This window comes from Ambystoma mexicanum, chromosome 3q (genome assembly GCF_040938575.1).
Source record: "Ambystoma mexicanum isolate Mex_15411 chromosome 3q, UKY_AmexF1_1, whole genome shotgun sequence".
Taxonomy (NCBI): Eukaryota; Metazoa; Chordata; class Amphibia; order Caudata; family Ambystomatidae; genus Ambystoma; species Ambystoma mexicanum.
The window spans coordinates 1,017,308,385-1,017,334,892 of NC_090926.1; the positions used below are offsets into that span (position 1 = coordinate 1,017,308,385).

The window sequence follows — 26,508 nt, forward strand, 5'->3', positions numbered from 1 at the left end:
GCACCCCAGGGCTCACCGCTTGTTTCCAGCCCCTTCTCCCACCTCCACACGGCCGCGCCCGGGCCGCTCCGACGGGGAACTGCTTCTCTGCTCCCGATCCGCCCACCGATGCCGGCGGACGACCTTCTTGTGTTTTCTTCTCCGGGGGCCGGGGGAGGGGGCCGCGGACCACTCCCAGACGGTACAGGCTGTGGCTCAGGACCTCTACCTGCCCAGCTGGAAGTCCGTCTGGTCCCTCGGCTATCCCCTGCTCTCCTTCGGCGGGCAGGCTTTCTCCTTCGGCAGGGCCTCCACCGTCCCTCCCACGCAGGACGCTGCACCAGCCCCCTGGCAGCAACCGCCACCAGAACACTCGGCGGGGGGGCTATTCACGCCTCGGATGGGGCTCGCTCTCACTTTCTCCCGGGGGCTCCGACAATGGGGCACTTCACTCGCCCATCTCCCTCCAGGCCTCTCACCTCAGGGCTCCTGCTCGATTCGGACCATTGGGGCACAGCAGTCCGTCAGAGCTCTTCCTCCTGCGCGTTGAGGGAGCCCCCCCCGGTCCGCAGTCACAGACGTTATTAATGCCTATATCCCGTGCGCTTTCTGCGCCTTTTCTTTTAGCTCTTATTTTCAGCTTTATACCCCTCTTGAATCCTGCAGGTGCGGAGCCCGGAGACGTGCGTCTTTACCTGCGGGCGGCCATCTTGGAATCGATGATGCATTGTTTTACAGTATCAATACCGTAATGATGCATTATGTAACAACTTACATTTTAGGAATGGAATTGCACGACTATGTTTTAAAAAAATATAAAGTTGTCACATACATCTTTTTGCCAGACAGGATATAGAAAGCTTATTAAAAGTATAACCCTGATTACTTCTGGATTGCAATTATTTGAAAAAAATTCCTGCCTAGCACTCGCACACATACCTTTGGCACTCAAGAGTGGAGGAGACGATTACTGCTGCAATTTCTCTCCATTAGCACTTGAAGTGAACAGAGAAAAGAGGATGAAGAGAGCACTGAGGGTAAGCGAGGAATGTAGGGTGAGCTGTGCCTTCATTGACGAGGGCCACTTAAATAGCTAACTTTGCTACACAAGTGTCCATTTGATTAGCAAACCTACAGAATTGCTTAGCAAACTGCTATGCAACACTGCTTATTTTATGCCTTGCAATCTTGCCTAACAGTGGCCCCGGTGTCAATGGGGTCGTCGCCGTCAGTTGAGGCATTCTCTTCTCTATCCCAGCGCCTATGTCGTTTTCCCAGGCCAACGTCCTCATCACCGTTGTCACCACCGGCGGGAACTAGATGCCCGACGTTTCCATCGTTGTCGTCTCCCATATCTTCCTGGATGTTGTGGACGGAACCCACGTCCTCTTCGTCGGAAGATCAAATATCCATGCCCTGAAGCTCTTCCACCCCCAAAACCCCCCACCCCCCTCCGTTTTTCAGGTCACAAGGGGTCGTCATCGGAGAAAGGGTCGGCATACTCTTTTCAGGGGTCTTTCCCACTGGCTTGGTCAAAGCATCCCGTCTGGGAGGAAGAGTCACCCTGACAGCCGTCAGTGTACCCTGGACCGGGTTCACAACTTTCGCCTTGGAGAGGCGGCTGCCACCAGTTTGATCGACGAAGACGTTTTTCGCATGAATCACCTGGGCCTTCACATGGCAAGACGGTCTACTTGATCTTCTCTGGTTTCTCGCGCAGCTTCCTCGAGGCAGACTTTCTCTTCGACTAAACTGGAGCGGTGGCTGAAGACTCAAGCCGCTGGAGACGAGGGGCGTGCCCTGACCGTTGTGGGACCCACTTGGGCAGCAACACTGATGGCAATTGACTCGCGGTCCATAGCCTTATCTTGGGCCCCCACAGATGTAGCGACCTCAAAGGACTTAGAGGCCCGCTCTGGCTGGCTGGATCCGGAAGAGGCATGCCCCTGTGAATCACATGAGGCAGGGGCCTTGGCTTTAAGCCACGCCGCCAATATGCTGCGCTTGGTAAAGCCGGGACAGATCTCGCAATCCTCTCCCTTGTGGGACGGGTGAAGACAATAAAGACACTGGGAATACTTGTCCTCCACAAAGACGTTCTGCAGGCTGCAGACTGAGCAGAGTTTGAAAAGGGAAGAGCCGCACTTCTACTCCGCCATGGTGTAGGCCTGATGGCCTTCCAGAGGTTTTGAGAAACACTCGACGATTCTGCCCTTGAGAGGCGATGAAGATCCTTTTAAGTCAGATGAAGAAGCGAAGGAGCACATGGGCTCGATGGAACAAAAATAGGAAATTCCTAGCAAAAAAAGCACGAATTGGACGTGCAATACAAATCTGAAGATGGCTGCCAGAGGAGGTACTTAGGGAGAGGGCAGTAATTGGCTGGGGGCAGTATGACCCAGAGCTCAGTGATTGGTTTGTAGGAGAAAGACAGTTCAGAAGTGAAAGTGAAACTATTTTTTCTTTTACCAAGGATTCCAAACCTGACGGGCAATATTCATGAGCATGTGAATCCATGCCAGACACCATGCAGGAGAATGTATTTTTTCAGTATGGCAGTGTGGTGCATTCTTTTGTGGCAACTACTGGAAATACCCAAATCCCTTCTAAGCTTTCTCCCTCCTAAGGTTAAGCACAGCTGCTCTGCTACAGGTACCACTGGAGAGTCTGGTCTTACCTTTTGGGCGAGATACTGTTCTACCAATAGGTTAGATGGCAACACCGACATAAGAGGATTGCGCACAAATCTCCTCAAAAGCAGGTAGCTATACGTCAAGCTAAAAAACATCATATACAGGAAAGTCTACTTACCATAAAGCTTGAAAATGTGCTTGACACCCGGCCATGAATGTAAATGTTCCAAGACCCTGTCAAAGTCATCTATCCACCTTCCATCTCCACTAGCTGGCCACGACTTTGTGATCACTTCCGATAGCAGTCTACCAAATTTGTATAGATCATAAGAGGACAGCTTGCCCAGAATATCATTTCTCCCCTGAAGAGTAAAACAAAGGAAGCAAAATGATCATATACAATGCTAGTCTGTTAAGCTCATATGAATGTTTATAGGCACAGTAACATCTTCAACTGGTAGAATAATATACTTCAAGCAGAGGTCAAATCACTTTCAACAAAGATCACAACACAGAAAATTGCTAGATTGCTAATCTCAAAAAACAGTGTTGGTACAGATTTTCAAAACCAGAACGGCTTCTGGAAGGCCAACCTATGTGATGAGCAATGGGATTTAACTTTTGGCATTGCCAAACTCTTTCAAGTTAGCATGGGCTGAGCAGCCATGCAGAATTAGCCGATCAGAGGTTTGGTGTAGAAGTACAGTCATTAATACTTCGAGACAATCAATTAAGGGCCCACACATGTAGAATACTATTTTTAGGCACAAAAACCCATGCAAGTAAAACCTAAAAGTACAATACACTACACACATTTACACAGTTGGTAAAGTTTTGTGTAGTTTAGCACAGAGATTACTATGAAAAAAGTAATAAACGATCTACATAGAAAAAACAATATTGCGCAAAGAAAGATCAAACTGTTAATGCGCCCTGCCTTACAATTATAAGGCAGTCTCCTATGTTGAGCAGTTCTATCCTAAAAGGTAACTAAAACCAATGTCCCAAAGAGATCACATCATACGGATTTACCTGAAATGGGTGTGCAGAGTCACAAATCCCCCGGCACATGTTTTGGCTCATGCAACAGGTAGATAAAAAGTAGTTGAAAAACACACTTGTAGGAAAATGGGTCCCCAAGCTCAAGTTGCTCGGGATCGGCAACAGTTCTGTTTGTTCCAAACAGTTCACGAAAAAAGGCAGTTCATATACTTCTCTCAAGCTTCCCTCGCCTAATTCAATCCTCTCCAGTATTAACGCAGCTCTGCTTTAACAATTTTAATTCTGGGTCTTATCACTTTCAACTTTCAGTAACTGCCACTACATAATTCCTTCTTCATACCCGGTGTGACCTTCCCCAAACGTCCTGCTTTCATCAAATGCTTTACGTCGAAGAATTTCGAAACATCGCTTTTCTCAATCATATACCTGACCACTCTGACACTGCTGCATTCTGGTCATTGGATTTTTTTTCCTTTCCCAAACGTGCTTCCTAGCACCATGACTGTTTTAGCGAGAATTCTTAGAAAGGTGCTAACTCCTCTCTACCTTAGAGACCCCCAGCACTTTCGCTGGACTCTAGGACTTTTTAATTTCTGACCTGGAGAGAGTGAGACTTTTTTCCCCACTTTCTCATGTATTTTTCTGTGATTTGGACTCGGTTTCCAGTGACTTTGGAGTCTGACAAACACCATAGGCATCTTTACATTGTGATACACAGCACCTTCAGTGCAGAGCCACAGGGAAATCTCTTAGATTTCCCAAAAGGTTTAAATACCTTCTCTTGGTGAAACTGTTTCCAAGAGCAGTGAAGTGAAATTGACTTTACTTAAATTTTGTAACTTTCTAGACCCAGCACACACTATTTTACAATAGGGTGTTGGATGGGTTACTTAGTAACCCCTTTGTTTAGTTTCTCATGTAACATTGTTATGTTACCCTTTCTACAATTAATGGCTGGTGGCAGTGGTTAACTTTTTAATTCCAATGCATGTTTTTATTGCGGGCTGCAATTGCAGCCCCAGTAAAGCACCCATGGGTGCCCATTTTGTCAAAATGGCCCGGTCTTCTTTTTTTGCCATTTCTTATTGTAAAGGTCCTTCTTGAGATTTACTCTGCGCGCCAAACCAGGTTTGGTCCCTTTGTTAGTTTTGTCTTTGGTGGGATTCACTCGTGAAGCCCGCCTCTGGCTGCAGCGTGGCTGGCAGGGGCAGGAAGTGAGGTAGGTGCCCGAAACTCCCTAATCCCCTTGGTTACAGGAATGCAACCAAATGTGATTGGCTGACTGGCTGTTCTTGGAGGACAGCCACCCTGTTGTGTGACTGACAGCTAGGCTGAAATGAACGTGAGAAACCTGCATAAAAGGCAATGCTTTTGACCACTGGACGAAGGAATCCGAAGAAGAACTTGGAAGAGACGCCTGCTGCAACTCCTGGACCGTTGGTTTGCCCGGTGAAGCCCTGCTGCTGTGCTGAAGCTCCAAATTCACCTCAACTAGAGAAGCCCTGCAAGGACGACTTCTCCCCTTGAGTTGGTGGGACCAATCAACACCAAAGTAAACTTGTTTGGACATCCTCTCTGAGCTGGCTGTACTTCCACTGCTGCTGCTGCTGGTACTGAAGTGCCAGGAGGAGGAACACCAAACGGAGTGCATCACTTTTAAGACGGACCCGTGATGAAGGAAGATCCCCCGCACTCCCTTGAAGCAGGACTGACCAAGGCTGAGCCACCTCAACAGACTGCTGGACCCCAGATGCGAGGTAAGTCCAGAGTGGTATCCGTGAGACCGCTGTGGTGCTATTTGCAGAGACGCGAGGAGCTGAAACCGCAAAGTGCTGCTGAATAGAAGTTTGTCCTTTTCTGCCGCTGACCGTCCCATTACAGTGCAGGAGTCCCCAGACGTCCTCCCTCTTGTCCCCATGACTGAGACCCAGGAACCAAAGGATCTGCAGAGCTGCACAGGAACAGAAGCCAGCTGGAACCATTTCTTCTAACCAAAAGGTACTGTTAAGTTTGAGAGGACTTACCTCTTGTTGTTGTAGCATTACTTGATCTCAGTTGAGACTTGTCTTGGTTGCTTCTGTAGAGATGCTTGCATATTCTACCTCTCACAAGCCTCCCAGCTTGTGATCCTACATTGATTCTACTTTTTCTACAAAGTCTTTTAAAAAAAATTGCAAGACTTTTATTCAACTACAAGAAGTGCTTCAGCTCATCTAGACTTTCGCCCAATTGAAATTGGCTGGCCTAGCTGTCTGAATAACTTCTTTCCTCTGACATTGTGTTTCACCTTTCCTTCCAGGAAAGGATCAACTTCCTGTACATTGGGGTGCTGAGGGGGGGTAAGAAATGCATGTCTTCTGATGCTTGTTAATCCACTCAGAATCACATGCTGTGCATAGACTAGCGAGCAGTACCCAGAGTTGGAGGTGGGTTGTGAGAAAGAACAGTAGTGAAAAGATGCCTGTCCCACCTGAGAATCAGACCTAGAGTGAGTGTCTGGGCAATAGTTTGTTTATTATTTGTAATGCACCAGAATACCCTAGGGTAACAAGGCGCAGCAGTTACAGGAATTTGCGAAATTAATGAAATATATATACACAAATACACAATAGTAATAATAGCAAGGAATATATGGGATACATTACTCACCGTAATCGTATTTCTGATGCTTGTATCTGCTTAGATTCACATGCTGTGCATAGGCCGACATCTAGTGGAAGCTGCGGAGTATTACAGTTTGTTTTTCGAAACTCGAAAATGGGCGTCGACACAGGCGTGCCAGTAATACTATCCCTAGTGTGACGTCCACTGTACCCAAGATCCCTCACGCGTCTAGGATCCTCAGATTGTATTTTTTCTGACATGAGGAAGCATGAGGAGTAGCGTGAGTACAGATAATCCAAGCAGATAGACAGAAAGGTAAGACTACAAGCAATCATGCGCCTTCTCTCGGAGGGGAGGAAGGGTGGGTTGCATGTGAATCTAAGCAGATACAAGCATCAGAAATACGATTACGGTGAGTAATGTATCCCTTCTGAGGCTTGTGGAATCTGCTTAGGTCACATGCTGTGCATAGATTAGCGAGCAGTACCAGAAGAAGGAGGTGGGATGTGAGAAGGGTCATGAGCAAATAAGTGTCTTAGAACCGCTTGTCCCACTTGTGTATCTGCTTTGGAATGAGTGTCAATGCAGTAATGCTGAGTAAAGGTGTGAATAGAGCTCCAAGTAGCTGCTTTGCAAATGGTGTCGAGGGGAACATTTGCAATGAAAGCCAGAGTGGCCCCAATGCCTCTAGTAGAGTGGGCCCTTGGCGTAAAAGGCAGAGTCTTTTCAGAGAGAGAGTAACACAGCTGTATACAGTTGATAATCCACTTCGAGATGGCGCCTTTAGAGACGCGATCCCCCTCTCTGCCTGTAGCTACGGAGACAAACAGTTGATCTGTTTTTCTTAGCGGTCTGGTTTTATTTACATAGTAGAGGACCGCCCTACGCACATCTAGGGTGTGTAGTTTCACCTCAGCCGAGCTTTGCGGGTTCTGGAAGAAAGCCGGAAGCTCGATGGACTGGTTTACATGGAATTTAGATATAAATTTAGGTGAAAACCTAGGGTGTGTGCGTAAAACCAGTTTGTCTTTGTGGATAGTAAAGAACGGATCCTGCACTGACAGAGCCTGAATTTCACTGACCCTTCTTATAGAGGTAATGGCTACTAAGAAGGCTGTTTTATAAGTCAGGTGTTTGAGACTACTTTTATGCATGGGTTCGAAAGGGGGGCCCATGAGCTTAGCTAGCACCACATTAAGGTCCCACCCTGGCGGTGGGTTAGAGATGGGAGGGTGAAGTCTCTTTACTCCTTCCATGAAGGCTTTAACTACTGGTACTTTCCACCACGACACTTTGCTATGTGAAGTGGTGTAAGCCGAGAGGGCTGCCAGGTGTACTTTCAGAGAGTTAAAAACCAATCCTGCATCTAGCAGGTGGAGCATGTATGTAACAATGTTGGAAGGAGTGGAATCAACCGGGTTGATTTGTTTACTCTGGCACCAGATAACGAATCTCTTCCATTTGTCAAAGTAACAGTGCCTTGTGTTTGGTTTCCTGGATTCTTTTAGGATGTCCATACACCTCTGGGGTAATTTGAGATGTCCAAACTCTATGACCTCAGGAGCCATGCTGCCAGGTTCATTGAGTTGGGTTGCTGGTGCACTGTTTGACCTTGTTGCTGGGACAGTAGGTTGTACCAGGCTGGAAGTTTGATGGGCTTGCACACCGACATCCTGCGTAGGTGTGGGAACCATGGTTGTCTCGCCCACATGGGAGCAACTAGGATGAGCGTCATCGATTCCTTGTTCATCTTGTACACCACTTTCCTGATGAGAGGAGTTGGTGGAAAAGCGTACGCAAACATCCCTGACCAGTTCATCCACAGGGCGTTCCCCTGGGAGTCTGGCTGGGGGAACCTGGATGCAAATCCTGGGCATTGTTTGTTTTCGCTTGTGGCGAATAAGTCTATAGTGGGAAAACCCCACTGAGAGAAGAGATCTCCTACGAGATCTTTGTGAAGGACCCATTCGTGTTCCTCTGGGAGGGAGTCTCTGCTTAGAGCATCCGCTAGGGAATTGAGCTCCCCTGGAACATGTTGCGATGACAGGAAGATGTTCCGTCTGAGTGCCCATATCCAGATTTTCTGGGCAAGTTTGGACAGATTTGGCGAACGAGTCCCTCCCTGTTTGTTCAGGTAGAACATGGCTGTCGTGCTGTCCGTCCGGATCTGCACCGACAAGTTTAGTAGGTGGGGCTCGAACGCCCGAAGCGCTCTGAATACTGCCAGAAGCTCTAGCAGGTTGATGTGGTTCTTGGCTACTGAGTGAGACCAGAGACCCTGAGCTGTGTGGTGGAGATAGTGAGCTCCCCACCCAGTCAGGCATGCATCTGTAGTCACCACTGCCTGTACTTCGGGATCGTAAAAGGGTTTTCCCCTTGCGAGATTTTCTCCTGTCCACCAGTGTAGGCTCTGTACAAGTGTTGGCGAAACGACCACTAGATCGTCCCACTGACCACTTGCCTGAGACCACTGTTTCGCCAACCATTCCTGCATGGGACGCATGCGCAGGCGCGCGTGGGGGACCAGGTAAATGCATGACGCCATCATGCCCAGTAACCGCATAGCTTTGCGTACCGTTATTTGTTGACCGGACTGATAATGTGGAATTTGCAGTAGTATATTCCGAATTCTTTCCTCCGAAGGGAAGGTCAACCCTTTCTGAGTATCTAGGATAGCTCCTAGGAACTGTTTTGACGTGCTTGGCACTAGGCTTGACTTCTTTTCGTTGATTGAGAAGCCTAAATCGTGGAGGAGGTCGATGGTCCTCTGAATGTTTGTCCTGCATATTCCTGGGGTTCCCCCCGTTATGAGCCAGTCGTCCAGATAAGGGTACACTGGAATTGCTTCCGTGCGTAGGTGTGCAGCTGCCACCGCCAGTACCTTTGTGAATACCCTTGGTGCTGAAGCTATCCCGAAGGGCAGTACCTTGAATTGGTAGTGGCGACTGTCCACCTTGAAGCGCAAGTACTTTCTGTGCGCCGGGAGCATGGAAATATGAAAATAAGCATCTTTCATATCCAAGGTTGCCATGTAATCCCCCTTTTTTAGGAGGGGGATTACCTCTTGTAGCGTGGTCATACGGAATTTTTGGGGCTTGACATACTTGTTGGCAGGTCGTAAGTCCAATACTGGGCGCATTGTCAAATCTTTCTTTGGCACAAGGAAGTAAGTTGAATAGATACCCTTGTTTACCTGGTGTCCCGGGACGAATTCTATCGCGTCCTTTTCTAGCAGAATGGCGATCTCCTCGAGAAGGATCTTTTGATGTTCTAATGAGTGTACTCTTTGTCGTGGCGGATGGTTCCGGGGACGCTGCAGTAGTTCTATACAGTATCCTGTGGACACTGTTGACAGCACCCATCTGTCTGATGTGATCCCTTCCCAAGCCTGGGTGAAGTTGGAAATGCGTCCCCCTACTGGGGTTGCGTGAGAAGGGACCCTGAACTGAGCGTCACTGCTTTGGTGGAGGCGTGGCGCCTCCCTTGTTGGGGCTGCCTCTGCCTCTTCCACGACCTCTTTTGTTACCCCTGCCGTAACTCTGGGTAGACTGCTGGTTGTTGCTCCACTGTGTACCCTGTCCCTGGGGATAGTTGCCTCTGTGAATTTTGGCCGCGTGGGCGACGAAAATTACTATTCCCCCTCTGGTTAGGGGGTTTGTTGGTTAGCTGGCCAAGGGATTTGAGAGTCTCGTATTCGTCCTTGGCATTTTTTAGTGCGTCTTCGACCGCTTTCCCAAACAATAGATCGGGTTCCACCGGCTTATCTATTAAAGAAGCCTGAGTTTCTGTCTTGAACCCCGACTGCCGTAACCAAGCATGTCTCTTGATAACAGTACCTTCTGCTATCAATCGTCCTGCGTTGTCTGCGGCGTCGAAGGTTGCTTTCAATATGCAACCAGACACGGCTCTACCCTCTGCAGAAATCCGAGCCAACTGGCCCTTTAATGGTTCAGGAGCAGAGGCTATGAGTGCCGCGACTTCTTCCCACTGATGGCAGTTGTAGCTGGCCAACAGGGTGGTGGAGTTAGCAATCCTTGCTTGGTAGGCCGACGTTGAGGCTACCTTCCTGCCAAAACCGTAGAGTCTTTTGCTCTCCTTGTTGGGAGGAGCTTCTGACGAAGACAAGGGTGTTCCAGCTCTCTTCCGGGTGTTGGTGACAACTAGGGAGTCTGGTTTCAGATGTCCTCTTATATAGAGCGGGTCAGACTGGGCTGCCCTGAAAAGTTTTTCGACTCTGGGGTTGACTGCTCTGGTGAGGTTTGGGTTCACCAGGGACGGATCTATTCTTCGCTGGATGGATTTAAGGATAGGGATGGTCTGGGCAACCGGCCTCCTCTCTCCCACCAGCTCTTCTGCGAAGTCCCTTTCCTCCTGTACACCGTGTGTGTCGATGTGAAAATGTTCTGCTGCGCGAGCAAGAACCTCATTAAGGAGGGGCTGGTTATCGATTGGCGAGTCGGTAACCGGGGCTTCGTCCTCTACCGGGGAATCTACTCTATATCTCTCCGGTTCGTCCTCTTCCTCCTCCTGGTCCTCATCATCCGCATAGTATTCTGTCCCGGTTTGCTCCTCCACAATTTCAAACTCTTGTTCCCCTCTAGAAAAGGGGTAAGGAGTAGAGTAAGGCTGCACCTCGAAGGGTTCAGGTCTTAAAGAGGTTTCAAACCGGGCTTTCTTACTTAGGGGGATAGGATCAGTGGAACCTGAGGGTGTGTCCCCCTGTGGGTCATACGAGAGGAAATGTTCCGGATTTTTGTCATAAAAATCTGCCAAGGAAGACATTCTTGACATGACTATCTATGTCTTCACTGGACCATTTCCTGGAAGTGGGGATGACTTTAGCAGGCAATTTAGGGGACTTATCGTGGGTACCCTTGCTTGATGTTGATTTATCAGCAGACTTGGCCAGTTTTACAGGAGTGGAAGAATGTGCAGGTAGTATTTTCTGCTGTTTCCCCCCCTCCCCGTGCGTGGAAAGATGTTTTCCCTGTCCCTTGGAGGCTCCGGAAGTTTTCGACGCCTGCCGTCGAGGATCGGGAGAGGTATCTCTGCCCTTCGAGCGTGGAGCCTCGCTGGTGTTAACTGCGGGCTCCGACTCTTGGGGCGCGGCCTGGGGGTGGAAGTCGTCTTCGTCCTCCGACGATCGAACTTCCGTTAGTCTAGGGAGCGAGGCACTCTTGGCAAGAGTGGATGATTGCCTTGCGTCATGAGGCGATCTCGATCGAGAGCGCCCAGAGGACACCGAGTCGGACCGTTCTATCTGTGCCTCTTTCCGAGAAGTCGACGGCGTCGAGGTTCGGTTGGACTTAGTGTGCTTAGTGTGTGTATGATGTGTAGCGATTGCGTCGCCGGGGGTCTTCCCCATAGCCGCCCTGCCGGACGACCTTCCGAGGTCGGGGACCTGCGCTCGGCTGTCCTTCGACGCCGTAATGCCCTCGCCGTCCGAAAGTACGGCGTCGCTGCCATCGCTGAAGGCGCCCTCCGCTGCCATGGCCGCCTGCCTGGCGTGGTGGGCCCAACGCTTTGTCGAACGGTCCTTAAGTGTCTTAGGTTTAAACCTACTACACGCTCTGCAGTTCGCTTCGGGGTGGTCCCTCGGCAAGCAGAGATTGCACGTGGCGTGCCTGTCGACCCAAGGGTATTTGCGGTTGCACTTGGGGCAGAATTGAAAAGGGGTACCCTCCATACGCACCTTGAGGCAGCGGGCTGGTAAGTGTAGGAAATATATAAGGTGTACCTATATACTAAGAGTGAAGAGTATGTACCACCCCCCACTCTCCCTAATTGCAGGGCCGAGGCCAGCGGCCTACTAGGCCCGGGCCGAGGCCAGCGGCCTTCCGAGGCCCAGATCAGTCGTGCAGCAGCCGACGGTCGATGTCTTCTCCAGCCGTCGTCGAGTGTCGAGGGTCGACGTTGGGGTGGGGAAGGATGTCAATAAAGAAATTAAATTCCAATTATTAGCAAAGTATGAAGTATGGCTAAGGCCAGGGGACTCCGCAAGATGCTTCCGACCAGTATGGCGGAAAAAAACAATCTGAGGATCCTAGACGCGTGAGGGATCTTGGGTACAGTGGACGTCACACTAGGGATAGTATTACTGGCACGCCTGTGTCGACGCCCATTTTCGAGTTTCGAAAAACAAACTGTAATACTCCGCAGCTTCCACTAGATGTCGGCCTATGCACAGCATATGATCTAAGCAGATTCCACAAGCCTCAGAAACACATATACAGGTTGACACAGGGGAGTACAATATGTCTAGATGTCAAGGGAGATGCAGGACTTGGGCTCGGTGTGTTTAGAGAAATTACGTTTTCAACCAGGAAATAATCTTGGATCGGAAGTTTTGGTAAGGTATGTCCATTCTGAGAGATGGTAGTAGGGAGTTCCACAGTTTAGCCGCTTTCACTGGGAAGCTGTTACCTCCTATGGAGGAACGTTTGTAGTTGGGGACAGAGAGGCAATCTCTGTGAGCTGTTCTTGTGGGTCTCAAAGAGGTCTGTCTGTGAAATCAGGTAGATAGGAGCAGCGTTATTGAGAGACTTGTGGTGAGTGAAGCAGTTTTTAGGGAGATTTTATCTTTGATGGGGATCCAATTGTTCTGTTGGCTGTTAACTGTGCTATGATCTCTTCTAGAGATGCCCAGAGCCGCTCTGAGTGTTATTCTGGAGAATTTGTAATTTGATAGTGGTAGCTTTGGAGGACCCAAGATAAAGAGTGTTGCAGTAGTCCAAACGGGATATTATAAGGGCTCTGGCAAGGGTCAAGCAGCTGGTATCGGATAGAAAAGGTTTGGCTGCGCGAATCAATTTGCACGTGTAGGCCGTGGAGGAGGCTAGTGAGTTCACCTGTCTATTGAAGGAGAAGTTGGAGTCCAGGTAGAAACCCAATGTTTTGACTTCATGTCCCACTCTGATAGTGTTGCCATCAATCATGAAAGACGAGTAGGCGGGGCTAAGTTTCTTTAGGCTGGCAGTAGTACCCAGGGTGTTGAGTTCAGTTTTATCATCATTCAGGCATAGTCCGTGTGTGGCCATCCATGCCTGGATGATGATGTACACTCTATTCACCAAGGCCAAATACTTCTCTTAGTGTTTTGTAAAGGTGTGTAAGGAACTCCAGGTTGCAGCTTTGCAAATGGACTCAAGGGGAACATTTGCAATGAATGCTATGGACGCCCCAGTGCCTCGAGTAGAATGTGCTCTAGGCTTGAAGGGCAGTTCTCTCTTAGCAAGAGTGTAGCAGAGTGTGATGCATTTGACAATCCACCTAGAGATAGTTGATTTGGAGACCGCATCTCCTCCTCTTGCTGCCGCCACTGAAACGAAAAACTGATTAGTCTTTCTTAGTGGTAGAGTTCTTTCCATGTAGAACATGACTGCTCTGCGTACATCAAGTGTGTGCAGGCTCTTTTCTCCCATGCTTGAAGGATTATGAAAGAACGTTGGTAGTTCTATAGATTGGTTCACATAGAACTTCGAAATGAATTTAGGCGCAAACCTAGGGTGACTGCGCAGAACCACCTTATCTTTGTGAACTGTTAAAAAGGGATCTAGAACTGAGAGCGCCTGTAGTTCACTTACCCTCCTAATGGAGGTAATGGCTATTAAAAAAGCAGTCTTAGAGGTGAGGTCTTTAAGACTCGCTTTGTGCATGAGCTCGAAGAGAGGTCCCATACGTCTAGTCAATACCACGTTTAGGTCCCTTCCGGGAGCCAAGTTAGAAATGGGAGGATTAATTCTTTCCACTCCTTCCATGAAAGCTTTAATAACTGGCATCTTCCACAACTACACTTTATGTTGTGATGTAGTGCAGGCTGAAAGCACAGTTAAGTGAACTTTTAGAGAGTTAAAGACTAGGCCTTAAGTCAAGTAAATGAGTTAGGTACGGTTAGGGAGAATTCTCATAAATGGTTAATTTCCCTTACCTACTTAGTCCCTCAGCAGCTTTGCTGGATTTCTAGGGTTTTTTTTTTTTCTCACCTGGTGAGAGTGTGAGCCTTTTTCCCACTCTTACATGTGATTTGCTGTGTGTGTTTTCACTTTGTGTGTCATCTTGGGCACTGGAGCCTCACCTACTCTATGTGCATCACTTTTTGTGTGCGTTACACAGCACCTTCAGTGCAGTGACACAGGGTTGTCTTTGAGACTTCCCACTGACTCCATTTTTTTGGGGCGGACTACTGTCCCCCAGAAACAGGTAAAGTTGCCATTAACTTTATATAGTCACTTTAAACCACAGACCCAGTACACCCCATCTTACATGGAGTACTGGAAAGGGTTAACTCTTATCCCTTTTTGTCTGTACCTCTTGGAGCCTTGTTTCGCTCCCTTAACATTAAGACTTGGCTGGTGGCAGTGGTAACTACCCTACCTTTTCCACCGTGATTATATTATATAAACGTGGTATTGTTTCAGGCTATTATATTAGCCTCGAACATAAACCCGCTTGACCAAATACACTTTATTTTGGTTCCGGCTGGGTTTATTCGGCATTTCTTTTTGTTAAAGTCTTTCTTGTGTTTTTCTCTGCGCGCCAAACCGGGGATGAATCCTTTGTTCAATGTCTTTTCACAGGCTTCTGCACAGAAGCAAACCTTAAGGTGCCTGATAGTCTAGGTAGGCAGGGTGTGAGGGAGGGATCTTCGGATCCCTGCCATGGGTTACCTTGGTAACCCAAGTCGCACTCTTGTCTGATTGGTTAAGGGGACTGGCCTTTCCAGGCCAGCCACCCTGCTGTGTGATTGACAGCCAGGCTGTATGAATGGGGGGAAAACTGCATAAAAAGCAGGTCTCTGGGACTGAAAAGACAATCGCCATTCAAACGAAAGAACCAACGAGGAACTGGAAGAAGAGGTCCCCTACCACGACTGAACCGCCGGGAGAAGCCCTGATGCAGGTCCGAATCGCCAGATTCTGACGACAGAGAAGATCCTCTAGGAAACTTCTTCCTTTGAGCTGATGGGACCAACCAGTTCGCCCAAACTACAAGCCAGGATCCCCCCTCTGGTCGAATTCGCTGTACAAAGCTACAGTGGGCCGGATAGCCAGGAAGGTCGGACACTGCTTGGGTTTTAAGGAGCGCACCTTTTATTCGTTGTTTTGCTCTGCTGCTGGTTTCTTCCCTGGGTGGCGCACAACCTTCCAAGTCTTCCTACTTCATGTTAGTCCGACAGTCGCTTGAAAAACCGGGTGCCTGCAGAAACCACCAGGAACGTCCGCCTCAGCTACAGCGCCCTCTCCGTTTTAAGGTACTGTGCAAATCCGGTTGCCCGTTTCGGTCAGCCGCAGTGAAAGTGTTTGAAATCTTTCTCCCATCCAAGGGCTTGTCCTGCTCTTCTCTTTGAACTAACCTTTCTACCAACCAACCTCGTCTGGAAACTGTGCCACAAACTTTACCGCGAACCACCTTGAACGGTGTGATCTTGAGCAAAAGAATTTTGACCCATTGACTTTGGCCCTAAGCCTTTTCTCTCTTGTTCAACTGCCCCGAGTACCTACCTGTTGGTTTTGCCTAATTTGTAATAACTTTGTCTTTCCATCCCTTTTAAATTGCCGGAGTGCCATTTTGCTCCCACTTCAATTTGTGAGCTTAACTTGTCTGGAATTTAAGGTAAGTGGTGTGGTGTGGTGCACGAAGGATTGTGATTTTTAACTTCCTTAGAATAATGAAATGTTATACAACTGTTGAGTAAATGAATATATATTCTTTTACTTAGAATCCTTGAGTCAGTGTTTGCCTGAATCATAGTAATTGCTGTCCTTTGTGTAACTATTTGTACTGCTCACTTACTCTTGAGATAAGTCTGGCTGCTCCGCTACTGCTACCACTATAAGGAACAAGTTACTTACCTGTAACTGTTGTTCTCCAGCATGGGTCTGGCATGGATTCACATGCTCATGAATATTCCCTGTCGTCAGGCTGGGAATCCTCGGTAAAGAAAAAACCAGTATCAGTTTCGTTTCTGATCTGTCTTTCGTAGTAATAACCAATCACTGGTCTCTGCGTCATACTGACCACAGCCAATGACTGCCCTCTACCTAAGCACCGCCTCTGGCAGCCATCTTCAGATTTGGAAGCACGTGAAGTGGCAGTATGACCAAGTGAAGAGCCGCAGAGGGGTAGGCGGGAGGGTTCGCATGTGAATCCATGCCAGACCCATGCTGGAGAACAACAGTTACAGGTAAGTAACTTGTTCCTTCTCCAGCATGGGGTCTGGCATGGATTCACATGCTCATGAATAAAGAATACATAGCAGTACACACATGCACAACCACGGGAGGTGGCAAAGGCTCAACATTAAGCATCACATCAACTCAACATTAAGCATCTTACCTCCTCACCAGGCTCACCTCAGACGAACAGGTTGCGCAGCACTGCTTGGCCGACCCTGGACTCCTCCCTGGAATCCCGGTCGACGCAGTAGAATTTCGTGAAGGTGTGCGTCGACCTCCACGTAGCAGCCCTGCATATGTCCAGCAGGGGCACATCAGATAGGAACGCCGTGGTAGCTGCGATCGCTCTGGTGGAATGGGCTCTCGGACGGCCAGGCAGCGGTCGGTTTGCCAACCGGTGACAGCACATGATACAGCCGGAGAGCCATCTGGAGATGGAAGCCTTCGAGAGAGCCTTCCCCTGATTGACAGGTCCAAAGTTCACAAAGAGTTGTGACGTCTTCCGAAAACCCTTCGTGCGGTCCACGTAGAACTTCAGCGCTCTAGCTACATCCAGCGAGTGCAAAGTCCTCTCAGCCGGCGACGAAGGCGACGGGAAGAACACAGGTAACACCAAGGGTTCGTTGAGATGGAAGTCCGACGGTACCTTGGGCATGAAGGAGGGGTGCGTCCTGAGCACTACCCTCGTGTCGTGGAAAGTCAAGTACGGGGCCTTGCAGGAAAGGGCCTGGATCTCTCCCACTCGTCGTGCGGAGGTGATGGCCACAAGAAAAGCTGTTTTCCACGATAGAAACTTCAACGGGGCCGAGTGCAGAGGCTCGAACGGAGGTCCCATGAGCTTGGTCAGCACCACGTTGAGCTCCCACGCCGGGGCCGGAGCCTTCACCGGCGGGAACGATCTGAACAGTCCCTTCATGAACTCTTTCACCAGACGATGAGACCACAAGGACGTCCGCCCCGTGGTTCTGGTGTATCGGGAGATCGCAGCAAGATGAATCTTGATGGACGCGTGTGCCAAACCAGCTTTGGCCAGCGTCAGCAGGTACGGCAGTACTTGGGGAGCCGTAATCCGTAGAGGGTTAATCTTCTGTGCGTGGCACCAGACAGAGAACCTCTTCCATTTGTGTCCGTAGCATTTAAGAGTCGAGGACGCCCTGGCCTTTGCAAGAACCTCTCTGCAATCGGCCGGTATGTCGTATCCTCCAAACTCTAGCGCTGCAGGAGCCAGGCCTGCAAGTTCAGCGACTTCGGGTCGTGGTGGAGGATGGCGCCTCCTTCCCTGGAGAGTAGATCCGCGTCCGCCGGCAGCTTGATCGGCGGGGACGCTGACAAGTCCAGAAGGTCCGGGAACCATATCTGCCTCGGCCACGCAGGTGCGACGAGGATCATCCTGCACCGTGACCTCTTGAGCTGGTTGACGAGCCGGATTAGCAGAGGCAAGGGAGGGAACGCGTAGAGGAACAGGCCCTCCCAGGGGAACGAGAAAGCATCGCCCATGCTCCTCGTCTGGGGAAACCTGCTGGCGAACCTCCGGCACTTGGTGTTCGTCGCCGTCGCGAACAGGTCGATCTGGGGTGTGCCCCACCGTCGGAAGAGGCGATCCACCAGATCCTGCCGTAGTTCCCACTCGTGGCACGAGCGCAGCTCCCTGCTGAGTGAGTCGGCGATGGTGTTTTTTATCCCTGCCAGATGAAACGGCACCAGAAAAATCCCTTGGGCGACGGCCCAATGCCACAGGTCCTGCGCCTCCTTGGACAGCGCTGGGGACCTGGTTCCGCCCTGTTTCCTGATGTAAAACATGGTGGTGGTGTTGTCGGTGAAGATCCTCACCACCTTGCCCTTGAGGGACGGAAGGAAGGACCTGAGGGCCCAAAACACTGCACGGAGCTCCAGGACGTTGATATGCAGGGACTTCTCCGTCGGGAGCCAGAGTCCCCTTGCGTGCAGATTTTCGGTGTGCGCTCCCCACCCTTCCAGGGAGGCATCCGTGGTCACAGTCTCCTGGTGGGCTGGGGTCTGGAAGTCCATGCCCGCCGTCAGATGCGCGCGGGTGCCCCACCACCGTATCGCTCGTCGGAAACTCTCGTCGAGCTTGATCCTTTCCTCGAAGCTGCCCGTCGTCTGGATCCAGCGCGCATCCAGGAATTCTTGCAACGGGCGCATCCGGAGCCTGCACATGGGGATGAGGTAGATGCAGGAAGACATCATCCCGAGGAGGGACTTGATGGACCTCACTTTGGCCGCGTCGGCCACCAACATCCGTTGCACCTTGCCCAAGATGGTCCTGGTCCTCTCCTCCGACGGGGAGGCCAGAAGGGACACTGTGTCGAGCCTCGCTCCCAGAAACAGTGCGACTTGCGCGGGCACCAGGTGGGATTTGGCGTAGTTCACGGAGAATCCCAGGTCCGTGAGGAGTTGGACGGTCCTTGCCGTGTGGACCACGGCGAGCTCCCTCGTCTTGGCGCGGATGAGCCAGTCGTCCAGGTAGGGGTAGACGTGAATCCCCTCGCGGCGCAGCTGCGCCGCCACCGGTGCGAGGCACTTGGTGAATACCCTGGGTGCCGACCGTAGTCCGAAGGGAAGGGCTTTGAACTGGTAATGACGCCCTTGGACCACGAACCTGAGGAATTTTCGGTGCCCCTTTAGGATGGGAATGTGGAAGTAGGCATCCTCCAAATCCAACGACGATAGGAAGTCTCCTTCCTCCAGTTGACCCAGGACGTGCTGGAGGGTGACCATCCGGAACTTCTGCGCCTTGATGAACTTGTTCAGCCGTCGCAGGTCTAGGATGGGGCGCCATCCTCCCGTCTTCTTCTTCACGAGGAAGTATCGGGAGTAGACTCCGGAGCCCCGAAGCCTCTTTGGGACGAGTTCGATGGCGCCCTTTCTGAGCATCGCCTTTACCTCCAGGAGAAGTTGAGGGACGTGAAGTTCTTTCCTGGCCACGGGGGGGACGCGCGGGCACCTTCTTTGAAACTCGAGCGCGTGGCCCCGGGCCAGGGCGTCCAGCACCCAACGGTCGGTGGAGATGGACTCCCACACGCTGACGAAGCCCGCCAGCCGGCCTCCCACCGGGGTGCTTCGGTGGGGGCCCGACCCCACGGCCGGTTCAATCCTGCTTGGACGCGGCCTTGCCGCCTTGACCTCCTTGGCGACGACGGCGGGGTCCGCTAGACTTGCCTCGTCCTCTGTAGGCCTCTTGCGACGACGAGCGGGCCGCTTGACGGTAGGAAGCGAAACCGCCGCCGGAACCTTTGGAGGCGCCCTTGCCTCCGCCGCTCCGAAAGGGCGTCCGTCGTTGCTGCAGGACTCCAAGGGCCCGGGCCGTCTCAGTATCCGCCTTGATGGCCTGAAGGGAATCGTCCACTGTCTTCCCAAACAGGTTGTTCCTGTCGAAGGGCATGTCCAGGACTCTGGTCTGGACGTCCTGCCGAAAGTCCGTAGCTTTGAGCCATCCACGACGTCGAAGGCAAACGCCGTTGCCCAGCTGGCGGAACCCAGTGTCGGCGATGTCCGTCGCCACGGTGATGGCGTGGTCCGAAGCCACCTCACCTTCCTGCAGGATCTCAAGGGCCTCCGCTCTCTTGTCGTCCGGCAGAAAATCCAGCAGGGGAGCTATCTTGTACCAGAGCTCCCTGTCGTAGCGGGCCACGATAGCCAAGGCGTTGGCCGCTTTAATCGTCGTCGCTGCCGACGAGATGACTCTACGTCCCATAGCATCCAATTTCTTTCCCTCGCCGTCCGGCGGGGAAGTCGATGTGGAGGCCGCACCCCCCCCGCTTTCTTCCTGGCTGCCGCGGAGACGACGGAGTCCGGGGTAGGCTGCGCCCGGAGGCATAGGGGGGCCGTGTCCGGGACCCGGTACTTCTTCTCGTACCGGTCTCTTCTAGCTGGCGTCGTGGAAGGGTTCTTGAGGAGGGAAAGGCCCTCATCCCAAATGTCGTCCAACAGAGGCACTGCGAGGACCGTCTTCCTCTTGGTCTCGCGCCGCTGGTAAAGGAAGCCTTCCTTTTTCTTCTCCTCAGGGCAGAGTTGGAAAAGCTCGGAAGCCCTGGAGATCATGGAGTGGAAAGATCCGATCTCGTCGGGCGGAGAAGCCCTGGTGGGAGGCGACGACGGAAAATCCTCGTCGTATGCCTCGTCGTCCGTACCCGTTGCTGCCGTGTCAGTCCCCGTATCATCCCCTCGGGTGGACGGGGAGGAGGGCTGGACGGGGCGCGACGGTTGAAAAGGAGGTGGTGGATGGATCCTTCTTTTCTTGGTAGGGGGAACACCAGAAGGTCCCGGTTCTGGATCCCCCGACGGGAGAGGTTCCTCCGTCGGTAACGGTAGCCTCGTCCTTATCTCGGAGCATAAGGACTGTATGGCCAACAAAATGGCCGCCGAGTTGTCTTGCGGCGCTGGCAGAGGGGAATCCGACGGGCGAGCAGGGGCCCCGTCGGTATCCTCGACGATGTCGTCGTCACCTGCGTCGGGGTCCATTCCGACGGGCTGGCCTTCTTCCACGCCTAGGCCGTGGCTTAAGACCTCGATCAGCTCCTCTTCTGAGGTTGAGGCCGAATCTACGACGACGCCCTGCCCCCCCTTCTTCTTCCCCACAGAGGGTTACACGGGGGTCCTATCGATGGGCACAAAGGAAGACTCCCTCCGAGGAGGCAGGGAGATCCTGGGCCCTGAGGTCGCCACCACTGGTGTAGCCACCACAGGCTGAGCCAGGGCCGCCGCGACCGTTTCGATAGAGGGCTTGGTCGGATGGATCAAGGCCTTCACCACCTTAGGTGCGCTCACCGCCTTATCCTTGAGGGAGGGGGCACTGCCACGCTCCTCCTCTGCCTTAGAGCTCGACCGGGGCCTCTCCAGGAGCTTCGCCGGGTGCTCGGCCTTCCTCTTACCCGACCCAGAGCGTTGGCTCGTGGTTGATGGTGCCGGGGAGGGTGCGCCCTGCCTGGCGCCCGTAGAGCCCGACCGTTCGGCGCTCCCGGTGCCAGCGGACTCGCGGTGCTTGGCCTTATGTTGGGCCCCCGTCGCCGGGGCGCCCTCAAAGGTCTTAGAAGACCGCTCGGATTTCTTCTTCTTCTCGCCAGACGGGCTCTTACCCTCCAGCCAGTTGGCGAGACGTTGATGGCGGTCCTTCATGGTCCGTTCCGACATGTTGCCGCAAAACGCACAGTCCTTCTCCACGTGCGTCTTGTCCTCATGAAGGCAGTAAAGGCAGAAAGAGTGTTCGTCCTCCTTGAAGACGTTCTGCAGCTGGCATCCAGGGCAGACCCTGAACAGCTTTCCGGGCGTCGAGCTTCCCTTCTCCTGGGCCATCTCCGAGACCGGGCCTGAGAAGCTTCTGGAGTCCTCCGAAGTGTAGCTCGACGAAATCTTCACCCTTGAGGGGGCACAGATGAATCCGACACGGGTCCCCGTTGATCGGATGTAGGATCGGTGGAGCTTGAGGCTCTTTTGACCGAAAGAATCGAAGTTTTTTGTGAAAAAAGCGCGAAAAATAGCACTAACGCTCGAGAGCAATAGCACGAGGATCCCAACACATGAACGTGCGGTAAAAATCTGAAGATGGCTGCCAGAGGCGGTGCTTAGGTAGAGGGCAGTCATTGGCTGTGGTCAGTATGACGCAGAGACCAGTGATTGGTTATTACTACGAAAGACAGATCAGAAACGAAACTGATACTGGTTTTTTCTTTACCGAGGATTCCCAGCCTGACGACGGGGAATATTCATGAGCATGTGAATCCATGCCAGACCCCATGCTGGAGAACTGTAGTACAGGCTTGTACCAAAGGTGAAATTGTACTGTCACTTGTAGTCTTAATTGTGTGTAGTGTTCCCAAAGGGTACTGCATATAATTCTGCCGAACAGGTACAAAACAATGTGCAGTTAATCGGGTTAATGCTCTGAGTTGCACCAGATGACAAACCGGTTCCACTTACTAGAATAGCAATAACGAGTGTTTGTTTTTCTTGCCTCCCTGAGACTGTCCATACATCTCTGAGGGAGCTGTAGGTGCCCAAACTATGACCTCAGGTTCCAGGCCGCTAAGTTCAATGTCTGCGGGCATGGGTGAAGCGTCTCCCCTTTGTCTTGCGACAACATGTTGTACGGGCAAGGCAGTTTCACTGGAGGAGATAGAGACATCTCCATCAGATGAGCGAACCAGGGTTGGCGGGCCCACATGGGGCCACCAGTATCATCGTGACTGGTTCCTGGTGCATCTTGTGTACTATCTTGTTGAGAAGGGGAGTCGGGGGGGGGGGGTATGGGAAGCGTAAACAAATTTCCCTGACCAGGTTATCCAGAGTCCGTTCCCTGGGAACGGTTCCGGGGGTACCTGGAGGAGTAATCTTGGCATTGAGCGTTCTCCAGAGTTGTGAACAAATCATTCCCTGGGAAGCCCTATTCTGCGAAAACGTTGGAGACAATGTCTTTGTGTAATCGCCATTCGTACTACATGGGCAACGAGAAATCTCTGCTAAGTACGTCTGCTAGAAGATTGAGTTCCCCTGGAACATGTTGTGATAACCGGAACATGTTGCATTTGAGAGCCCACTTCCAAATGTTCTGTGACAGTTTGGATAGCCCTGGAGAGTGAGTGCCCCCTTGTTTGTTCAGATAGTACATGGCCGTGGTGCGGTCTGTGAGGATCAGGACCGACCTTCCCTGCAGTTGTGTCTCGAAAGCTTTTAGTGCTTTGAACACTGCCAACAGTTCCAAAAGGTTTATGTGGTTGGATGCTATGTCTGACGACCAAACTCTGCGTTGTCTGTTGAAGCAGGTGAGCTCCCCACCCTGCGAGAGACACATCTGTAGTTAGAGTAGCTTCCACTGCGGGGGTGGAGAAGGATTTCCCCTTCAAGAGGTTATCCCTCGACCACCACTGCAGCGAGAGAACGAGGGCTGGTGAGACAACCACTAGATCGTCCCATTGTCCACTGGCCTGACATGTGCAAGCGTGCGCGAGGAACCAAGTAAATACATGACGCCGTCATTCCTAGCAGTTGCATAGCTTTGCATACCGTCAACTCTCGAATGGCTACATATTGAGGGATTTGAAACAGCATGTTTTGGACCCTCTCGTTGGAGGGGAAGACAAGGCCGTCCTTTGTTCGAATTAGAGCCCCTAGGAACTGCTTGACCTGACTGGGGTCTAGGCTGGACTTGTTCTTGTTGATAGAGAATCCCAGACTGAATAAAAGATCTATCGTCTTTTGGATATTTGACAGACAGGTTTCATAAGAGTCCCCTGTTATGAGCCAGTCGTCGAGGTAAGGATAGACCAGGATGGTTTGCCTGCGCAGATGTGCTGCTGCCACCGCTAGTACCTTTGTAAATAGCCTTGGTGCAGAAGCTATGCCGAAGGGTAGTACCTCGAACTGATCATGCTTGTCTTGTATCATAAATCTGAGGTATTTTCTGTGCGCTGGCAACATTGAAATATGAAAGTATGCATCTTTCAGGTCCAGTGTTGCCATGTAATCCCCCTGAGATAGCAGGGAATTACTTCCTGCAGAGTGACCATGCAGAACTTTTGTGGCTTTACAAATTTGTTCGCTGGGTGCAGATCTAATACAGGGCGCATGGTTAGATCCTTTTTGGGCAAAAGGAAATACACTGAATAAATACCTTAATTTACCTGTGACAGAGGTACGATCTCTATGGCTCCCTTTTCTTGTAGTGTCTTGACTTCCTGAAGAAGGATGCGAAGATTGTCTGGTTTCAATTGTCTCGCTCGTGGAGGTCTGAATGTTGGGGACCGGTTGAACTCTATACAGTACCCGTGGCCACGGTCTTTAGCACACACTGGTCTGTAGTTATCCCCTCCCATGCGTGAAGGAACAATGTTAGCCGGCCCGCGGAGGCATGGGAGGGGCCCAAATCTTTGGGTCATTTTGAACCTGAGGGTTGGGAGCCTCTGGGGGTAGAGATCCGACCCCTTCCTTTCCCACGACGCTGACCCCTCTGGCGATATGGGGTGGTGTATACGCTTTTTCCCTGTGGAGAGGTCCAATTGTTTCCTGAGGAGTACTGTTGTTGAGGGAAGTGTTGGCCACGAAAAATCAGTTTGGACCCAGATGCTCGCCTTGGAGAGGGTCTTTGTGTAATCTGGTCTAGTTTTTTCAGGGTGTCATGCTCCTTTTTTGCAGTCTCGAGGGCCTTGTCAACCACTTTCCCAAACAGGTTGGATTCTTCCACTAGTTTACTTATCAGTGACGCTTGCGTCTCTGGCTTGAACTCTGAGTCCTTTAGCCATGCATGTCTCTTCAGGAGTGTGCCCTGAGCCAGAGATCGACCAGCTGTTTTGGCGGAATCCAAAGTGTTTTTAAGTATGCTTTGGTTTATTTGTCTGCCTTCAGTCATTGTGGCCAGGAGACTAGTTCGTAGTGGTTCGGGAACCTCCGGTAGGCCTTCTTGTAGCAAGGCCCACTGAGTGTCTGTTAGGCAGAATTATATGCAGTACCCTTTGGGAACACCACACACAATTAAGACTACAAGTGACAGTACAAATTCAACTTTGGTACAAATTCAATTTAGGCAGAAACCGCGTTGTGTTTCTGCCTGCCTTGGCTTTCACGTTGGGTCTCCGGTGCTCCTCTGAGCCGGAAGAGCCTGAGAAACTTGGAAAGAAAAACCGCAGCGTTTTCAAACACAATAACGTTGTATTTATGTGTGCGGTAGCTTCAAAAGCGACCGCAAACATAAATACAACGTTTTTAAAGCTGCAGTTTTATTTCTAAGTTTTCCGGGCTCCTCCAGCCCGGAAAACATAGAAAAAAACTGCAGCTAGTGCTTATTTTTTTAAAAAATAAATAGCACTTACCGAGATTCAGCTGCAGCTTTCCTGCTCTGGTCTCCGGTCCCTGTCCTCCGAGTCCCGGCACCAATGAAGGAAAAGCCACCCAGCGGTAGCTTTTGTTTACTACAGCTGGCTGGCTTTTTCTTCATTAGTGCCGCAAAAGCAAAAGCCAGCACAGGCGGGCATCCGTTTCACAAAATGGATGCGCCCATGTGCTTGCTTTTGTGAATTTTGAGCTTGAATAGCTCAAAATTTTACATCGGAAGTTTAAAAAAAAAAGTGCTAGTATTTTTTTTTTAATGTTGCCTATCTATTTTTTAAATACATTTTTTTGCTGGACTTCCCTTTAAAGTGGTAGCGATGGCTGAGCAGCCAGACTCATCTTGAGAGAAAGTGAACAGTATCAAATACTTACACAAAAGAACAGCAATTACTATGATTCAGGCAAACACTGATTCAAGGTTTTCAAGTAAAAGAATATACATTTATTTCACTCTTCAGTTGTATAACATTACACCATTATAAGCAGTTTTAAAATCACACTTTTAATACACCACTCCCAATAAGTTCCAGACAAGTAAAGCTCACAAAAATGAAGTGGGAGCAAAATGGCACTCTAGCAATTTAAAAGGGAAGGAAAAACAAAGTTAATAGAAATTGAACCACACCAGCAGGTAAGTGCTCAGGGCAATTGAGCAAGAGGAACTACAGTGAAAGAATCAGGTAGAAAAGGCCTGGGGCCAAAGTCAGTGGGTCCAAAGTCTTTTGCTCACGATCTCACAGTTCACGGAAGTTTGCGGTAAAGTTTGTGCCATGGATTCCGGACGAGGTTGATTGGCAGAAAATTTAGTTCAAAGAGAACAGATGGACAAGCCTATCTTGTTGAGTAACGGAGTTGGGGGGGTTGGGGTGGGGGGGGGTAGCGTAAACAAATTTCCCTGACCATGCTATCCAGAGTCCGTTCCCCTTGGAGTGGTTCTGTGGGTACCTGGAGGCGTAATGTTGGCATTGAGCGTTCGCCAGAGTTGCGAACAAGTCGATCTCTGGGAAACCCCATTCTGCAAAAACGTTGGAGACAATGTCTTCGTGTAGTCACCATTCGTACACTACGGGCAGTGGGAAATCTCTGCTGAGCATGTCTGCCAGAAGATTGAGTTCCCCTGGAACGTGTTGGGACAACAGGAACATCCTGTGTTTGAGAGCCCATATCTAAATGTTTTGGGACACCTTGGATAGCCCTGGAGAGTGTGTGCCCCCTTTTTTGTTCAGGTAGTACATGGCTGTGGTGCTGTCTGTCAAGATCAGGACCGTCTTCCC

The 26,508-nt window shown here is 50.8% G+C and overlaps 1 protein-coding gene across 3 annotated transcripts in view; it reads right to left on the reverse strand.

Annotated features, from left to right (window-relative positions):
- The window catches only part of RNF213 (ring finger protein 213), a 3,248,263-nt gene that overhangs the window by 2,037,621 nt on the left and 1,184,134 nt on the right, over positions 1–26,508 (reverse strand). For all 3 annotated transcript variants that reach the window (XM_069655189.1, XM_069655190.1, XM_069655188.1), the window contains exon 16: positions 2,791–2,974. In XM_069655189.1, the coding sequence (XP_069511290.1) occupies positions 2,791–2,974 (184 nt within the window). The remainder of the gene's footprint in view (positions 1–2,790; positions 2,975–26,508) is intronic.